Here is a 17,913-nt window from a genome sequence, read left to right on the forward strand (position 1 = left end):
GAACTTTAGAAATGTTTACAATTTTCTTTAAAAACTACACAATCTATTTATTTATATTTAATTACACTAATAGTATAAGATCCCGATATACAACGACCTTCACCGAGATGCTTATTTAATGAAACGTGTTTTATATTTCATTTAATACGTCAATAAATATAATCCATATGGGTTGCCTAGCAAATTTCAGTCCAGAGTAGGTATGTTTAATTAATATTTAAAAATTTTTTTTTTTTATAATTTGCATGTAGTAAACTTTTTTAATTTTTTTCAATCAATACTTTTAATCATGGTAGTATTATATATGTATCACTATAACTTTCTTTTTTACTAAAGATGTATATATACTTTAGTGTCACATAAAAAATATACACATAAATAATTAATAGATTAAAAACAACTTAACGTTTGCATATTCTATGGGCTTCATACTTTCGATTGGTATAGAATTTATCTAATAATCATACCGGTTAAATGTTAAAAAAAATATATTTTTTTAAATATTAATTAAAATACTCTGGACTGAAATTTGCTAGGCAACCCATATGGATTATATTTATTGACGTATTAAATTATATATAAAATAAGTTTCATTAAATAAGCATCTCGGTGAAGGTCGTTGTATATCGGGATCTTAGACCATAACAATATATATAATTACAATAACACTGACAACTATTTCTTATTAAACAAATGTCACGGAATTTTTGTCATCTAGTTACCCACAACTCTCAACACACTCCCTAGTGTTGGGACTAGCCTAAGATCAATTTTGTCTATGAATAAAGTTTTATTATTATTATATAAAATATAATGAAAATAAGTTTTTGTATAGGTGCGTCTTATTAAAACTATAAAAAAAGAACGAAAGTCACCGGTTGTTATATGAAATTGTTTTAATCAACGTACATGAGATACGTGCACTATACATGGATGCGCATGATCTGTAATGTTATGTCAGCCTGCATACATAGTAAACCTGCCATCTGTGTTGGACTATAGTATTGATAAGAATAATAAAATCGCAGTTTAAAAAGTCATTCGCTCACTCGTAGTGCATACGTACATACGTATATAGTGTAAAACGTAAATAAGACTCCATTGTCACGAGATCGTGGGAACAGGTGGTTTAATCTAATCTGTACCACCATTTACTCTGTAAATGGTATCGTTTGCGAATTTCGCCATAATTTTCACTCAGCACGTGCACAATTCTAAATTAGGAATGTTTTAGTTTTTACTAGAACTTGAAAATTGTATCCGTTGAAAAAACCAAAGCAAAATATAAGGAAGGTACTTTATTGGTTAAGCTTTCATACCTTTCGAAACTTATGAAAATACAAAATTACCGAATTTTAATTTTGCACTTATATATTATGTAAAGTTGAATTTGCCATCGTAGAACGTAGGTAAGGTACCTAAGGTAAAAGGTAAAATTAAGAAGGTTACGTTAGGTTAAGGTTAGGTTTAATTCGTTCCCAACGCTATTTTCAGTTTAAAAAAATCGCATTATGAAACATTCAAATACTATGAATTCGAAATTCCTACCGAGAATGATACAATAAACTATTAGTAAGTTTAATTAAAGCGCTCTCTATTACACATACTACAAGATGCACAAACACGAACATCGTCACGGATAGAGTGAAAACACGAATACGTTTTAATGCGTGTTAAGAAAGTTCTTGGATCTTGGCAGAGATGGCGCTGTGACTAAAATCATCTAGCTTAATTCTAAATCATATTTATTTAATATATGTATTATATAATAAGAACAACATAACAATATTAGTATTATAAATAAATTAAATAATGTTAACCAATAAAATACTTAGAATTTTCGTCAAATGGCTTGTATTCAAGTTCAAATCGTTTCTGTCCTTCGCAAATATTTTCTTCCACGTACATAAATACTGAAAAACAAATAAAAACTTATTAAAAATTCTTGCGCTTTTGCGTTGATTAGAATAGTTTTTCACTATTTTTAAATCAATAGTACGAAAGTCTCTACTCCAAATTTGACGTTTGTTTTTTTACTATTCCTAAAGCAATAGTGAAGCCTTTAAAACTCAGTAGGCTATGGAATTCTCTTAGCTCCTTCTCTATTTTCCTTTAAATTTCTACCGTACCAAGTACTACTTAATACTGTCATACTGTTTTGTTTTCGTTATAGTATATATTGGAACGAAGTTCCTTATCGCGCGTTGTGAAAGGGGGCTAGACGGAAAAAATTCTTACGAAAAGTTGTCACGACACTTTTTTGCTATTGTAATACACCGGTTCTCGTCCGATCACCGAAGTTAAGCAACGTCGGGCGAGGTCAGTATTTGGATGAGTGACCGCCTGAGAACACCTCGTGATGTTGGCTTTTTTTTGTAGGGATAAGAAATGAAAATTATTTTTGGAATCACTTAGGTAACTAAATTAGTCTTGTTGGAACGAAGTTATCGAGCGTTGCGAAAGGGGGCTAGACGGAATAAATTAAGACCAAAAGTTGTAACGACACTTTTTGCTGTTGGTCTAAGATCCCGCTATACAGCGACCTTCACCGAGATGCTTATTTAATGAAACGTATTTTATATTTAATTTAATATGTTAATAAATATAATAGACCAGTGCAGATAGCCTTTAAAATAAAAAGTGAAAAAAATTACAGTAGGATGAAACCCATTAGAAAAGGAGGGGAATATGATCAAAATGAAGGGAAAAATAAATTACGGTCGATCTCTATGAATCTTCTTTAAATTATAATCAGATGCCTATTTATTACTATTTTAAGATAACTTATATATACCTGAGTGACCTAAAAAAAAATTTAGCCTTTAGATGGGCTAAAATTTTCGTATTTCATAGAGAAGTAAGGAAGGGGATGACAGGTCTGGGCGTTACTGCATTCGATTTTTTGCGTTTTCTGAGAAGATTTACTATGGTAATATATATATATTTTTTTACCATAGGAAAGTAGAGATTTCAATGAACTGAAAGCACACCAACTTTTTGAAAAAAGCTGAAATTTTGACGTCAGAATTTTCGATTGAAAATTAGGGTGTTTTTTCGATATTAATTCAAAATAAGGTGAACAAATAAATATTTTTAATCAAATAAATTACAGCGTATTTGGGACATAGAAAGGTAAGTTTTCACCAAATTTCGTTAAAAAAAAATTATTTTTGTTAAAGATAAAAATTAAAAACCAAAAACTTGGTTTTTTGAATTTTTCACATAAATTTTGAGGTTATGTGAAAATATGTGTGAATACAAAAGTTTTAGATCTTTTTATTACCTACAACTTTGCCATTTAACTTTCTTCGATAGGACTTTTAGTTTTGCCGGAAATCGAGATAAACCGTTTTTTACCCTTAAAACTCCCCCCCCGACCCCTTCCCGACCTCAGATCGACCGTAATTTATTTTTCCTTTCATTTTGATCATATTCCCCTCCTTTTCTAATGGGTTTTATCCTACTGTAATTTTTTTTGGTTTCAAAAATTATCGGCACTGGTCTATAATCCATATGGGTTGTCTAGCAAATTTCAGTCCAGAGTATGTTTAATTAATAATTTAAAAAATATATTTTTTGAAACATTTCACCGGTATGATTATTAGATAAATTCTATACCAATCGAAAGTATGAAGCCCATAGAATATGCAAACTTTATGCTGCCCATTCTTTTCCGGTCACAACTATCAGGTTGCCAGGTATAAACAGGTGAATCTGTACTAGCATTTTGCAACGGTCTGTTTATTGAATGAAATTTAAATGAAATTAAAGATTATTTTATTCTGAACACGGTGGTATAGGGTTGGCTTCGAAAAATCAGTCCAGAATTGCGGTTGTCGAATTTTAAAAAGTAAAATATTGCTCCAAGTGAATGCGTGCGACTGAGAGGTCCCAACCGACCATCCCATGCGATAGAAGAGGACACAGCATAGCAGCTGTTTAAAGTCCGCCCACTTAAAGAAAGAGCGTGCGCATGCTATTTGGGCTTGGAAAAGAAAAGGATAGCGATAGACTCGTATATACTATGCATAATTTTGGAGTAGTTTATTATTTAAATAGAGAAATAGTTATTTAATTTTTTTTTATCAATTAATTATTTATGTGTATATTTTTTATGTGACACTAAAGTATATTTACATCTTTAGTAAAAAAGGAGGTTATAGTGATTCATAAATAATACTAGCCTGATTAAAAATATTGATTAAAAATAAATTAAAAAAATTTGTTTAAAACTATACTTTAAACCCAAAAAAACTTTATTAAAGAAAAAACACAACAAGAAAATAATTTTGATAATCACTAACGTCAAATCTGATTTTTATTTTTAATTTTCTTATCTAACCTCCTTTTACTGTTATTCATAAAAATAGGTTGTTAAGTCAACTAGTTGAAAGAATGTAACCAGATTTGAAGCTTTTTACATTAAACATGCCGCGGCCCAAGGACTATATGGGTCCTTTAACCGTGGAAGATACAAACATCTGAACTTTAACTTAAATAGTGAGAATCTACAAAACAAGACTATGAACTATAATTTAATTAAGGCTCTGAAGGAGCTAGAGGCACTGGATAGTGAACTAACCAGCTCAAGCTGAATAGCCTTTGTAACCATACACAAAAACACACTTATGTAAGCTTTACAAGTTTTTGTGCATCTACCAGAGTACAGTTTCAGCGTAAATGGACCACAAAAGTCTACGCCGCTGGTCAAAAATGGGCGTGACGGATTGACTCTGCACTGTGGTAAATTACCCATTAACGGAGTCATAGGTCGTGCAATTTGGGTAAAACAAGGTTGACATAATCTTAAAATCTTTTTTACCAAGTTTTTTGCTCGGAGAATCCAATATTTTTTATGGACAACATTTAATGTGAGCGAATTTCTACCATGTAGTGTTCTCAAATGAGCATCAATTACAATCAACTTTGCTAAGTTACATTTGTGATGTAAGATTATAGGAGACTTCATATCAGGTGGTATTTGAGCATTTACAAGACGTCCACCGACTCTAATAATTTTCTCATTGTCTAGGATCGGATTTAAAGGTAAAAGTTTACTATTTTTTGGGATAGGTTTGCTCTGTGATAAGAATCCTATTTCACTTTCAAAGTAAACAGACTGTGACATTCGAATGCAAGGTTTTAATGCATTTTTAATTTCATCAGTAGTGAGATATGTCAGTTTTATGTTATCGTTTCTTTTGAGAACCTTATCTTTACATAGCCGCAAAAATCGAAAGCAATAGGCTGTCACACGTATAAGTCTAAGTAGATTTGAGTATCTATTGAGGTACATAGTACATTCATTGGGTTCAGAGGTGCATAAATAACTAACTTTTGCTCTCGGTTTTGCTTCGAGTGTGGTTGTAGGTATAGTGAAATTAGGGTAACAAATCTCAACAGACTCGCGAAGAAAGGCTGGACCTTCCCACCATAGTTGTGACTGCATCAGCTCGCCAGGACTGATACCGCGTGAGGCGCAGTCCGCGGGGTTATCCGCAGACTTAATATGATGCCATTGACTACTATTCGTAACATTCAAGATTTCGGTAGTGCGATTACCAACGAATGGCTTCCAAGTATTTGGAGTTTTACGCAACCAAGCCAAAACTATTGTGGAATCTGTCCAAGCAAATACACAATTATCATCAATATTTAGACTAGATTTGACATACAGTGTCAATTTAGACAATAGGACTGCTCCACAAAGTTCAAGACGTGGCAATGAGATCTGTTTAACAGGAGCGACTTTTGTTTTGGCTGCGACCAGACTTACTTTTATCTCATTGTCCGTGATGACTCTGATGTAAATAACCGCAGCGTAGGCGGCGCAAGAGGCGTCACAATAACAGTGCAATTAAATTTTTACATTATTTGCAATCCCTAACCAACGTGGAAGCTGAATGGCTTGCATGTGTTCAAAATTAGTCAGGTAATTCTGCCATTCAGTTTTCAGGTCTTCTGGAAGTTCAGAGTCCCAGTCCAGGCCGGCTAGCCACAACTTCTGCATAAACATTTTTAACATAACTAAGCAAGGTGCTAGCCAACCCAGAGGGTCAAACGTTTTTGCTATCGCAGATAGCACACTTCGTTTTGTAACAACATCGTTGTCATGAGGTAAATTAACTACCAGTTCAAATATATCACTTTGTGGTTTCCAGGCTATGCCCAAAGCTTTCACCGAATCATCCAATTTAATATTCACTGAACTTTTTAATGCCTCTTTCGAATCGGGAATTTCATTTAAAACAGTTTCACTATTAGACGACCACTTATGTAGAAGAAAACCGCCACGTTTAAACAGTTCAGTTAAGCGACGTTGAAGCCGTTGAGTGTCTTCTTCTGTAGATGAGCCCGTCATCAAATCGTCCATATAGAGATCAGTTTTTAGAAGCTCAGCTTCAGGAAACTCTTCACGTTCGTCTTCTGCAAGTTGATGAAGTGTCCTTATGGCAAGATATGGAGCGCATGAACTGCTATATGTGACGGTAAGTAACCGATATTCTCTAATCGGATCTTCCGATGACTCGCGCCACAAGATTCTCTGGTAATCAGTGTCTTGCTTTGAGATAAGTATCTGTCGGTACATTTGTTGTATATCAGCTACTATGCAGTACTTATGTTGTCTCCACCGTGTTACTAATTCTCGTATATCTTGTTGCAGCGGTGGGCCGATGAGTAGCTCATCGTTAAGTGAGTTTCCGTCTACAGGTTTAGCGCTTCCGTCAAAAACTACGCGCAACTTTGTAGTGAGGCTCGAAGCACGCAGAATAGCATGATGTGGTAGGTGATAAGCTCTATTCTTCTTTTCTGTTTCAGGGACGACCTCCATGTGACCGAGTGACTCATATTGCCTCATGAACTTGCAGTATTCTTCGTGAAACTCGGGTCTTCGCTTAAACTTATTCTCCATCTGAAGTAAACGCTTCAACGCAAGTTGTCTGGAGTTGCCTAAATTTGGAGCGTCTTCGTCCTTGAAGGGTAGTCTAACCTCATATCGACCGACAGTGTTTCGAGTGTGAGTTTTCTTAAAATGCTCTTCACACTGCATTTCGACAGAGGCTTCACGTTTGGTGAATATTCATTGATCTCCCAAAACTGACGTCGCAACTAATCAACTTCGAATTCTGTGTGCATAACAACTACATTGTGTGACTGATGGCCAGATTGCGCAACTTCGCCGCTTACTGGCTATCCCAATCTTGAGTTCAAAGTGACCAGAGACTCATTGCGTTTTATTATTCCGTCAAGAATAATATGCGCATATACAACTGCACCTAATAGCACGTCGATAGATCCTGGCTTGTGAAAGTGTGGATCCGCAAGATCCGAAATCTCAGAAGAAGGCCAGGTATCTGATAGTAGCTCTTGTGATGGTAATCTCGAATTTATTCGTCTAAGGACGTACGCCTTAGATGTGATCATGTGTGATGGATTTCTAATAGCATGAAAGTTCAACGTAACTTGTGACTTTGTTGTCAGCGGTATAGATGATATGCCAGTATTTTTTCCGCTGATTGAAGTGCGCTCGAGATTAAGCAGTTGAGCTGCCGCTTTAGTAACAAAGTTTGATTACGAGCATGGATCAATCAGTGCTCTCAAGACTATAGTATCGCCGTTCCTCAACTTAACTGCAATTCGTGCAGTTGCCAATATTACTTCTTCACTGTCGCTGTCAACCTCAGCTTTGTAAACGACGGTTGATGTGGTTTGGCTTGTTTCAGGTGTACTGGATGTTGCTGCATCGCTTTCTGGCACTGATGTGAACTTGTTAGGGTTTGTGAAGTGCAGCAGAGTGTGATGTCGTCGACATTTTCTTCAATTAGTGCTCTGCCAACACGCATTAACGGAGTGACCCTTTACAAGGCAATTAAAACAAATGCCATTCTTCTTAATAATGTACTGGATGTTGCTGCATCGCTTTCTGGCACTGATGTGAACTTGTTAGGGTTTGTGAAGTGCAGCAGAGTGTGATGTCGTCGACATTTTCTTCAATTAGTGCTCTGCCAACACGCATTAACGGAGTGACCCTTTACAAGGCAATTAAAACAAATGCCAGTCTTCTTAATAAAATCGTGACGTTGAGGAACATCTAATGCGGCGAATTCTTTACAATGACAAATATAATGGTTTTGTGAGCAATAAGTGCATTCGCTGTTTACTTACAGTTGTTTTTTGCACTTATTACACTTTCTAATCCGGTTCAAGAAGGACCAACATGTTTAAAACTATACTTTAAACCCAAAAAAACTTTATTAAAGAAAAAACACAACAAGAAAATAATTTTGATAATCACTAACGTCAAATCTGATTTTTATTTTTAATTTTCTTATCTAACCTCCTTTTACTGTTATTCATAAAAATAGGTTGTTAAGTCAACTAGTTGAAAGAATGTAACCAGATTTGAAGCTTTTTACATTAAACAAAATTACTACATGCAAATTATAAATCTATAAATATATGTGAAACTTGAGCCTGAGAACTGCGGATGGTTCTTAGATGAATATTTAAAACCAGTAGGATTCATTGGGGATCATACACCTTTAAAGATAGAAGACATTGTCGAAAAAAGTGAAACAGAGAGTGATGACGAAGAAGATTCAGAAGTTGAAGATCGTAGTTTTATGTCCGATGACTCGGATTCTGAATAATTTAAAAAAAAATGTATTTTTAATTTTTTACAATAAATAGAAGTAATTTTTTAATTGTTGTTTTTTTATTTTGTCTTCTTATAATAAAAATAAAATTTGCAAGATTACCCTGATTAAAAAAATTCACTTTTATGGGTTTTGAATTTTTTCCAATAGTTTCAATTGATTTTAATTTCTCTGTTTACATTTATAGATTTATAATTTGCATGTAGTAAATTTTTTAATTTTTTTCAATCAATATTTTTAATCAGGCTAGTATTATATATGAATCACTATAACCTTCTTTTTTACTAAAGATGTATATGTTAACGTAAAATTGTAAATACCGTTAGATTGTAATCTATCTCGCGAGATTATAAACTGTCGAAAGATTGTGAACCTCAGCGTACTGCTTACAATTTAACGTATTATTATTCGGTAGATTGTAATCTATCGAAGTGAAACCGTCAAATTGTGAAACGGTACGCACCTCGAGCGCTGATTGGTCGGCTTTATAATAGACCGTTATATGTCCATAGAGTTAGGAATTAAACAAGGGTATCGGTCAAATAAAATGAATGCACTTCAAAAATTAGTATTTATTACTTAGTAGGTAATCATAATTCTGACATCACATGATAAAAAAAAATATATCAAAATAAAAAAATTTGAAACGTAACAATATTTTCTCTTCAACCTTCTTTTGACGTGATAACGTCTTTAAAATCGTTTTAGTCGGGTGACATGTTAAGAAACTTGTGTCACACCAAAACCTCACGAGCGCAATCGCAGGTATAACGAGAGAGAGACGGACCGATCTCCCGTCTCATCTCGAGCGCTGCCAGTAATTCCGTGAATGTATGAAGAAAAATGTATATCATAGTCGAATAAGTAAACTTGTCATTTTACACCCGAAATTTATCATCAAAGTGTGAATAAAACGATAGATGTAATTTAAAATTTGAAAAAATTGTTATCTTCACTAATTCCTTACTTCCCAAAAACTTATATCACCAATAAGACGTTATCACGTAAACATCTCGATCGTAAACCTACTTTTCAAACAACCAATATTTTTTTTCTTTCATTTCACTTCCAACACTAACTTAGTTATCATTCAAACTTCTTTGGTCAATCACAGATTAATTTTACTTCCCAATAATTTCATATCACTAATTCTAAAGCTGTGAGTTACTTACAACACGGCATCAATTTACATTCATCAAAACAATCAATTTACATTCGACAACAAACAAACAAATATGGTGGCGCGGGGCATATTCTGTTCTATTAATCAGCGCGCGAGGTGCAATCCGTTTCACAATTTGACGGTTTCACTTCGAAAGATTACAATCTACCGAATAATAATACGTTAAATTGTAAGCAGTTCGTTGAGGTTCACAATATTTCGACAGTTTACAATCTCGCGAGATAGATTACAATCTAACGGTGTTTACAATTTTACGGTGACATATATATACTTTAGTGTCACAAAAAATATACACATAAATAATTAATTTATTAAAAAAAATTAAATAACTATTTCTCTATTTAAATAATAAACTACTCCAAAATTATGTATAGTTTCATTTCTCTTTCATTAAGTGGGCGGACTTTAAACAGCTGCTATGCTGTGTACTCTTCTATCGCATGGGATGGTCGGTTGGGACCTCTCAGTCGCACGCATTCACTTGGAGCAATATTTTACTTTTTAAAATTCGACAACCGCAATTCTGGACTGATTTTTCGAAGCCAACCCTATACCACCGTGTTCAGAATAAAATAATCTTTAATTTCATTTAAATTTCATTCAATAAACAGACCGTTGCAAAATGCTAGTACAGATTCACCTGTTTATACCTGGCAACCTGATAGTTGTGACCGGAAAAGAATGGGCAGCATAAAGTTTGCATATTCTATGGGCTTCATACTTTTGATTGGTATAGAATTTATCTAATAATCATACCGGTGAAATGTTTCAAAAAATATTTTTTTTAAATTATTAATTAAACATACTCTGGACTGAAATTTGCTAGACAACCCATATGGATTATATTTATTGACATACTAGCTGACCTGGCTAACTTCGTTCCGCCCTACAACCTTATAATATCGTTGTTACTTTAATTTAACTAAGGCTGAATTTAGTGTCACGCCGACCGCACGCGCACCGTCGGCGCTGATGGTCGATATATATGAACTTCTAGGAAGCGTTTTTGAATGACGCGTAGCTATCAGCACGCACGGTGGTCAGCGCCGATGGCTGCGCGGCCGTACGCGTCGCGCGTCGGCCTCGCGTAGCTGTCAGCGCTGACAATCGCTAGAGCGCCTCTGCTTTCAGTGAGCGTTGTAGTGTCAAACGGACGTCGTCAGCGTGTACAGTCAGGGCAAATCGCGAAGTGGATACAGGTCGAGTAGGGCGGTCAGTACGATACTAAAACGAACCACGCTGAGCGTCAGCGCTGACGAACTACGCGCTGATCTATGAGCGCTGACGGTGAGCGTGAGACTAAATTCAGCCTTATTTTAGGATTTCATTAATGTTAAGTATTACATTAATACAACTCTTTTGCAAATACAGAAATGTTTTATTGCTTGCCATTGCGAAAGAAGAATGGCAGTTTTACACATTAGGCATCTTCTCTCTCTTCTCTCATGATGCGTAGTTTTGTCAACAGATGGCACCATATGGTTTTTGCATTCGTAAAATTTATTTATTTATTTATTGTTATTCGATAACTTATCCGATATTTTATTGCTTATTCTGCTATTCGGGACGGAAACAAATCCAACAAATCAAAAATCATGGCAATCGGTCAAGCCGTTCTCGAGTTATAAGTGTTGTAACAAACACGACTTTCTTTTATATATATAGATTAAATCTATCATCTAATCATCATTTTACGTCGAATTCGTGTCAGTTCAAGAAATTCCGATCTTGAGGTGAATGAGGAGATGCATAACCATGCTTTGATCCTGATCAAAAGATGTTGGATATCAGAAAGTGCTTAACATGCAGTATCGCCATATTGAGAGAAGAGAGAGAAGATGCCTAATGTGTAAAACTGCCATTCTTCTTTCGCAATGGCAAGCAATAAAACATTTCTGTATTTGCAAAAGAGTTGTATTAATGTAATACTTAACATTAATGAAATCCTAAAATAAGGCTGAATTTAGTCTCACGCTCACCGTCAGCGCTCATAGATCAGCGCGTAGTTCGTCAGCGCTGACGCTCAGCGTGGTTCGTTTTAGTATCGTACTGACCGCCCTACTCGACCTGTATCCACTTCGCGATTTGCCCTGACTGTACACGCTGACGACGTCCGTTTGACACTACAACGCTCACTGAAAGCAGAGGCGCTCTAGCGATTGTCAGCGCTGACAGCTACGCGAGGCCGACGCGCGACGCGTACGGCCGCGCAGCCATCGGCGCTGACCACCGTGCGTGCTGATAGCTACGCGTCATTCAAAAACGCTTCCTAGAAGTTCATATATCTCGACCATCAGCGCCGACGGTGCGCGTGCGGTCGGCGTGACACTAAATTCAGCCTTAGTTAAATTAAAGTAACAACGATATTATAAGGTTGTAGGGCGGAACGAAGTTAGCTAGGTCAGCTAGTTAAATATAAAATACGTTTCATTAAATAAGCATCTCGGTGAAGGTCGTTGTATAGCGGGATCTTATACTATATAGTTGTTATATTTTACATTTTTGATTTAACTTTCGCTAACGTCTATACCACGTTGAATACACCGGTTCTCGTCCGATCACCGAAGTCAAGCAACGTCGGGCGAGGTCAGTACTTGGATGGGTGACCGCCTGGGAACACCTCGTGATGTTGGCTATTTTTTTCGGCGTAAGATTGGTGTCGAGAAAATCTATCATACTGTTATGATACCAATTAACATATAAATTAATCGAAAGGAATTTCGTTCCATCCGGGTGTCCCTTGACACCTCTAAAGTTTTTTATGTAGTTTTCGCACTTTTTGCGCTCACCTTCTTTAAGTTGATTTTTGCTTAAAAGTTTTCTTAGAAGAGAATTCTTAACAAGGATAATATCGCATATTTCTCTCGTTATTATTTATATATTTTTGTTTGTACTAACTAATGTCTGCAACGAGATGGTACCGCTGATTATAATTTATATATAATTACCGCCTTTTCCTTCACAGTTAGCCTGATAGAGTGTGCACATGTCTTCAAACTGAGCTAGTACTCTACGGGTGTCGTCAAAACCGCAAACAGGTACACCTCCCCGAGTGCAAGTTTTTAACTTGAAGCAATTAAACTCTGCGAATCGTTGTAACGCTAGCGGATCTATCTCCTAAAACATGTCACGTTAGATAAGTTTTGTCATTTGTATAAAATTTATTTAATGGAAATAAACCGTAGTTTAGTATATTATTAACGAGATTAGAGTTTTGCGTTATGTGGGACCAACGGAGTCTGCAGCAAACCACTTTAAGCGTTGAGTTATGTGAATAATCTAATAAATTCATGTTACATAAATGTGTAGAACATGGATAAACCAAAAACAACATGTTATATAAGTTATTTTCCTTTCAATGTAAATGTAAATGCTGATTAAAATTAATAAAATTCTGTAAAAGCCTAATAAATACTCGCGTTATGATATAACTCTAAACAAATGAACATTATTATTATGAATACAATCAACAATTCAATGATTCTATAGACATCACCGTTCTCCAAAATCATGCTACCATTGACACCTCAAACATAACACCTCACAATAAAGTGATGGAGATATAGTATGTCTACATAAATCTGATACACCACATGACCACTATACAAAACCTACAGGAAATTATAAAATAAATGGGGACGTGAGTGCCTTTTTGAAGTGAAACTTCTAATGCTACTTCCAACAAGGTTGCGTTAAACGTCTAACACTCCTGGGGAGGGGAAATAGAAAAAGACAGAGCGAGAGTGACTCCACGCACTATTTGTTTTCTTAAGGTTTTTGTTCAGAGAAGACTCAAGGCTCACAGTAGATGCAAAACACAATGAAGTAAATTGCTACCTACTCTTTGTTTTACCAATAGAACTAGCTGATGCCCGGTCTATGCGAAGTAATAATTATTTAAAAAAAAATATTTCACGTCGGTTAGGTTAGGTTAGCCAGGCGATTATTTTAGTATTATTATTTATTACTTACTCTATATATATCTTCAGCGCGTATTAAACTTAACAAATACACTGAAAACATATTAAATGAAAATAGTATTATTAGTTTTTGCCCATGTCACTTAATGTAATTTAGGACGAAGTTGATTCCTGGACAATTAACAATATGTTGTTTGTCTTGACCTTGTCTACTAAAACAGATGCAGAATTGCTACTGCCCCCTACTCCATTGCGTAGTGACGGTATTTTGAACGGTCTTTAATTAATAGTATAACCTACCGTGTGCAACAACATTTAAACGACGCATGTTCACGAATTAAAACTCAAAATTCACTGTTAAATTGCTTTATATTTTACGGTATACACAGTAAGCATTATTCTTAATTAAAAGTCCGTGAGATAACAGGCTTTCAGTAATTGAAACGTCAGTATTAATGGGCGATTTAATAACCTAACATTTCTTATTATCCGTGGCTTTATAATCTGGAAAAGAATATGAAATGTTATGTTCTTGTACATTAATCTGGTACCCTCAATAATCATTATAAACATTGCAATAAAGTTAAGGTAGTATTTCCATTGTTCATATGAGAACAAATATAAAAACATATGACCTTATCTTGGTTTGAAACAAACGTACCAAACTCTTAGTCAAACATAATAAACACGTTTAATTATGTATCGGTAAATACATTTCAATAATAGCCATATAGTAATATTGTTAGTTATATCTATTTTGAATATATCTAATACCCACCGTATCCGTGCCGACAGTTGGCTTTGTACATATTACAGGCGTTCTCGAATTTTCTCCAGAGGTTGAGACGTATTTCTCTAGCGCAAACTGTCTCTCCCTCATTCTCACAGTACCTTGCTCGCCAGCACCAGTACTCATTGATTACTTTTGCCAAACCTGGGTCTTGTGTTGGGAGTGGTCTCTGTATAATTATTTTTAATTAATATTTCTTAGTTATTAAAACTTGTAAAGGTCATTTTTCTTAAATTAAATTAGCTTTGGCTATCTGTACTTTTTAGATTTTTTATGAATCTCTAATTTCGTTGTCAATTGTTACATATATAAATAGGTAATTTATTTAAGAGTTTTGTGTAAATTGTTTTTATATACGTTCGTTTTTATATAAGGGCATGACATTATCTAGCTCTACTACTAATGAATAGCAACAAATTATATGTTGCAAAAGCGATATGCCCAATAAAACATCATCCTTTCTTAAATATACCTCTGAAGTCTCATAGATATTTGGATATTATAAGTAAAAAGCATATTTTTTAAATTTGTTTTGTATTATCATTACTGCTTTCGTGTGTTGCTTCATCATTTACTTCAGTTTCATTTGCATTGGTTAAATGATTTTGCTCCTCCTCTTCTTTAGATCCTTTAAGGTTTGAGGCATTTTCTTCTTGTTGTTCAATAGATTCTTTTGCGTTAGACCCTACGTCGGGATCAATTTGATCTTTTGGTGTTTGCTTATCCTCTCTTGTTTCTGTAGAGCTTCGATGTTGAGATACGCTTTCCTTGTCTGATACTTCATGTTCTAATTGAGCTTGTGTGGAACTCTTTTCTTCCGATGTCTCTTTAATCTTCTCCTTATTTGTTGCAGGAAGTGTCGTTTGTACTTGAATGTCTTGGATGGAGGGAAGTGAATGGCAATTTTCAAGAGACGTTTTCTTGTAATCTAAAAGTAATTAAATTTATTTTACAATTTACACGTTTTTTAGTTGATTTACGTGGAATCATCTATAATATTTTATCTTGGTATTATGATTAAACTGTATTTAATACCTGTTCCATGCAAGCAGTTATATTCTTTAATATCACATGAATCTAAAAATCGTCTCACGTTTCCTTTTTCATCTTCGCCGCATTTTTCTTTAGCGTCATGAATACAAGTCTTGGCAAAGTAACATTTCTGAAAACAGTGCTTTTAATAATATCAATTGGAATAACTTTGTAATAACTGTATCCCACTTATCTTGAAAAATCCACGGTAAAATATTAAAATTAACACAACACAATTATTTTAATAAATGTTAAAAACGTATTTTAGTATAAATAAATAAATATAGAACTTATTTTAGGAATAAAACGAAAAAATAAATCTTACTTTATTACCGTATGACCTCGCACAGATACATGTAAAAATAAACAAAACTACAATGAAACATTAAAACAAAATTCAAAATAAAAATTGTATGAAACATTGCACATTCAACGACCTACCTAAAACGGCTTTGAGACGCATATCGATAATATTGTACAATTCAAGGTCTTACGAAACAATCTCAACGGCAATAACTTTCCATAAAAATTTTATGATTTTAATTTTTCATATATTTTGTGATGAAATACTCAAAGAGTTTTCTTTTGTTATCTATCGTTATTGTATGTATTAATGGATGTCGACGCTTTAAAGAGGAATTAAGACAATTAGTAAGAATATTTCTGGTATATTTGTTTTCGAGCCTTGGACGAACGATGTCAGTGTCGGATCGCGAAATAGGCGATCAGTCTTCTGTGCTTGACACGTCACGTCATCGTTTATTAAGTCTAACGCATGCCATAGGGGCCTCAAAGCCTAGCGGTCTTATTAAGTGGCAGCTAGGTGAGGGGTACCGGGTTCGATTCCCGGTTCGAGGGCAAGTTTTAATTTAATTTAAATTTATTCTCGGCCTTTGGGAGGGTTGTGCGGTACCGGGTGAGTGCCTAAACCGTACATGGAGGACATGGTCGAATTTCTAAGGCAAAAAGCACGAATTATAAAAATCTTATACTTGACGCTGGCTAATGCACAAACCGTGCCAGAGCCATAAATAAAACGCATGCCATTTTCGAAACGTTTTTCTTCACCGTACGACGACGAAGTGCGCACATAGGATGTCCATTGGTGCTCAACCGCGACTCGAACGCACGACCTAAGGGTTGAGAGGCAAAAGCTAGGCCAACACTGCTCACTGCTCATTATTCAGTTTAGTCCAAATAAACATATTTCGTCAGTTAATAGAACTGCCAGTATCTGTTTATAGTGCGAAACTGTGTCAAAACTTTAAAACGTAGACGTCTAACTAATAATAATTAATTGAAACAGATGGAGACTTGGTACAAGTACATAAGTTTCTACATAGTATATCTTTATATTTCAGCCACCATGCCTGGAAGCTGCGTTATGCGTACATGATGGAAGACGGAAATGTGGTTTCCAAAAGAACAACAATGAGGTGAAGTGGTTCCTTGATCAATGTGATATTCTGGAATTTAACTGCCAATATAATGCCAGTAAGTCAATTTAATTTTTTTTAAACTATTGAGGAAATAATAAAAATAAAAAAATAAATGAGTGGCGCTACCTTTTTACGTCTGGGCCTCAGATTTGTGTATCTGTTTCATTATCATATTTTGGTAAGTAATCTAATCGGTATGTAGGTGATCAGCCTCCCTCCTAACGAACCTCGTCGACTTTTTGGGCCTAAGGCAAGCCGGTTTCCTCACGATATTTTCCTTCGCCGTTCGAGCGAATGTGAAATGCGCACATAGAAAAAAAAGTCCATTGGTGCACAGCCGGGGATCGAACCTACGACCTCAGGGATGAGAGTCGCACGCTGAAGCCACTTGGCCAACACTGCTCGCCTAACTTAGAGGAAATACTATTTATTAATCTCCTCATTGCCTTCCTTGGGCAATATAAAAAAGTACTCTGTGGTCATCCATCCGTTCCTAATAAAGCTAAAAATTATTGTTTAAATGCAGCCTAGCACAGAGATAATCACAGTTTAGCACAGAATCGATTTATACGCGCGGTAAAAACTAAATGTTCCTTTAACTTTTGATGAATGAAATGATTTTAATCTAGAAGTAGAGTTAGTAATTTAATTTAATTTTACCACGTGAAATTTTTTATATATGTATATTTAATTTCAAATTAAATGAAGTATCAGTTGAATCGGTGTTATTGGTTCTAAAACAAAATTTTAGCAAAAGCTTTTCCTAGTTACTAGTAAACATGTCCTTCTTCAGGTTTCAACCGAGTTTCGTGCCAACAAGTACCACCTTTATAGAACCTACTATGTAATATTAAATTTAAAAATTCACCATGTTTATACATTTCTTTTGTTG

At 34.9% G+C, this 17,913-nt stretch overlaps 1 protein-coding gene and 1 non-coding gene across 2 annotated transcripts; one reads left to right on the forward strand and one right to left on the reverse strand.

Annotated features, from left to right (window-relative positions):
* Positions 1-1,782: 1,782 nt before the first annotated feature.
* LOC125051903 lies at positions 1,783-14,804 on the reverse strand. Its single transcript, XM_047652525.1, has 4 exons — positions 14,539-14,804; positions 13,813-14,264; positions 12,789-12,957; positions 1,783-1,913 (listed from the first exon to the last, which is right to left on the reverse strand). The coding sequence occupies exons 2-4, from the start codon at positions 13,861-13,863 to the stop codon at positions 1,816-1,818; spliced, it is 318 nt and encodes a 105-aa protein (XP_047508481.1). The 5' UTR covers positions 13,864-14,264; positions 14,539-14,804; the 3' UTR covers positions 1,783-1,815.
* LOC125052096 lies at positions 12,357-12,475 on the forward strand. Its single transcript, XR_007117406.1, has one exon. It is a non-coding gene; the product is annotated as a 5S ribosomal RNA (ribosomal RNA).
* Positions 14,805-17,913: the final 3,109 nt, after the last annotated feature.

This window comes from Pieris napi, chromosome 8, assembly GCF_905475465.1.
Source record: "Pieris napi chromosome 8, ilPieNapi1.2, whole genome shotgun sequence".
NCBI lineage: Eukaryota > Metazoa > Arthropoda > Insecta > Lepidoptera > Pieridae > Pieris > Pieris napi.

Bases quoted from the DNA above. Each gene is read 5' to 3' on its own strand.
- LOC125051903 (XM_047652525.1), bottom strand. From the start codon at position 13,863: ATGTTTTCAGTGTATTTGTTAAGTTTAATACGCGCTGAAGATATATAT. The intron at 12,958-13,812 runs GTAAGTAATAAA...GACATGTTTTAG, and splicing joins GCGCTGAAGATATATATAGA to GAGATAGATCCGCTAGCGTT. The intron at 1,914-12,788 runs GTAATTATATAT...TTTGTTTTTCAG, and splicing joins TAACTGTGAAGGAAAAGGCG to TATTTATGTACGTGGAAGAA.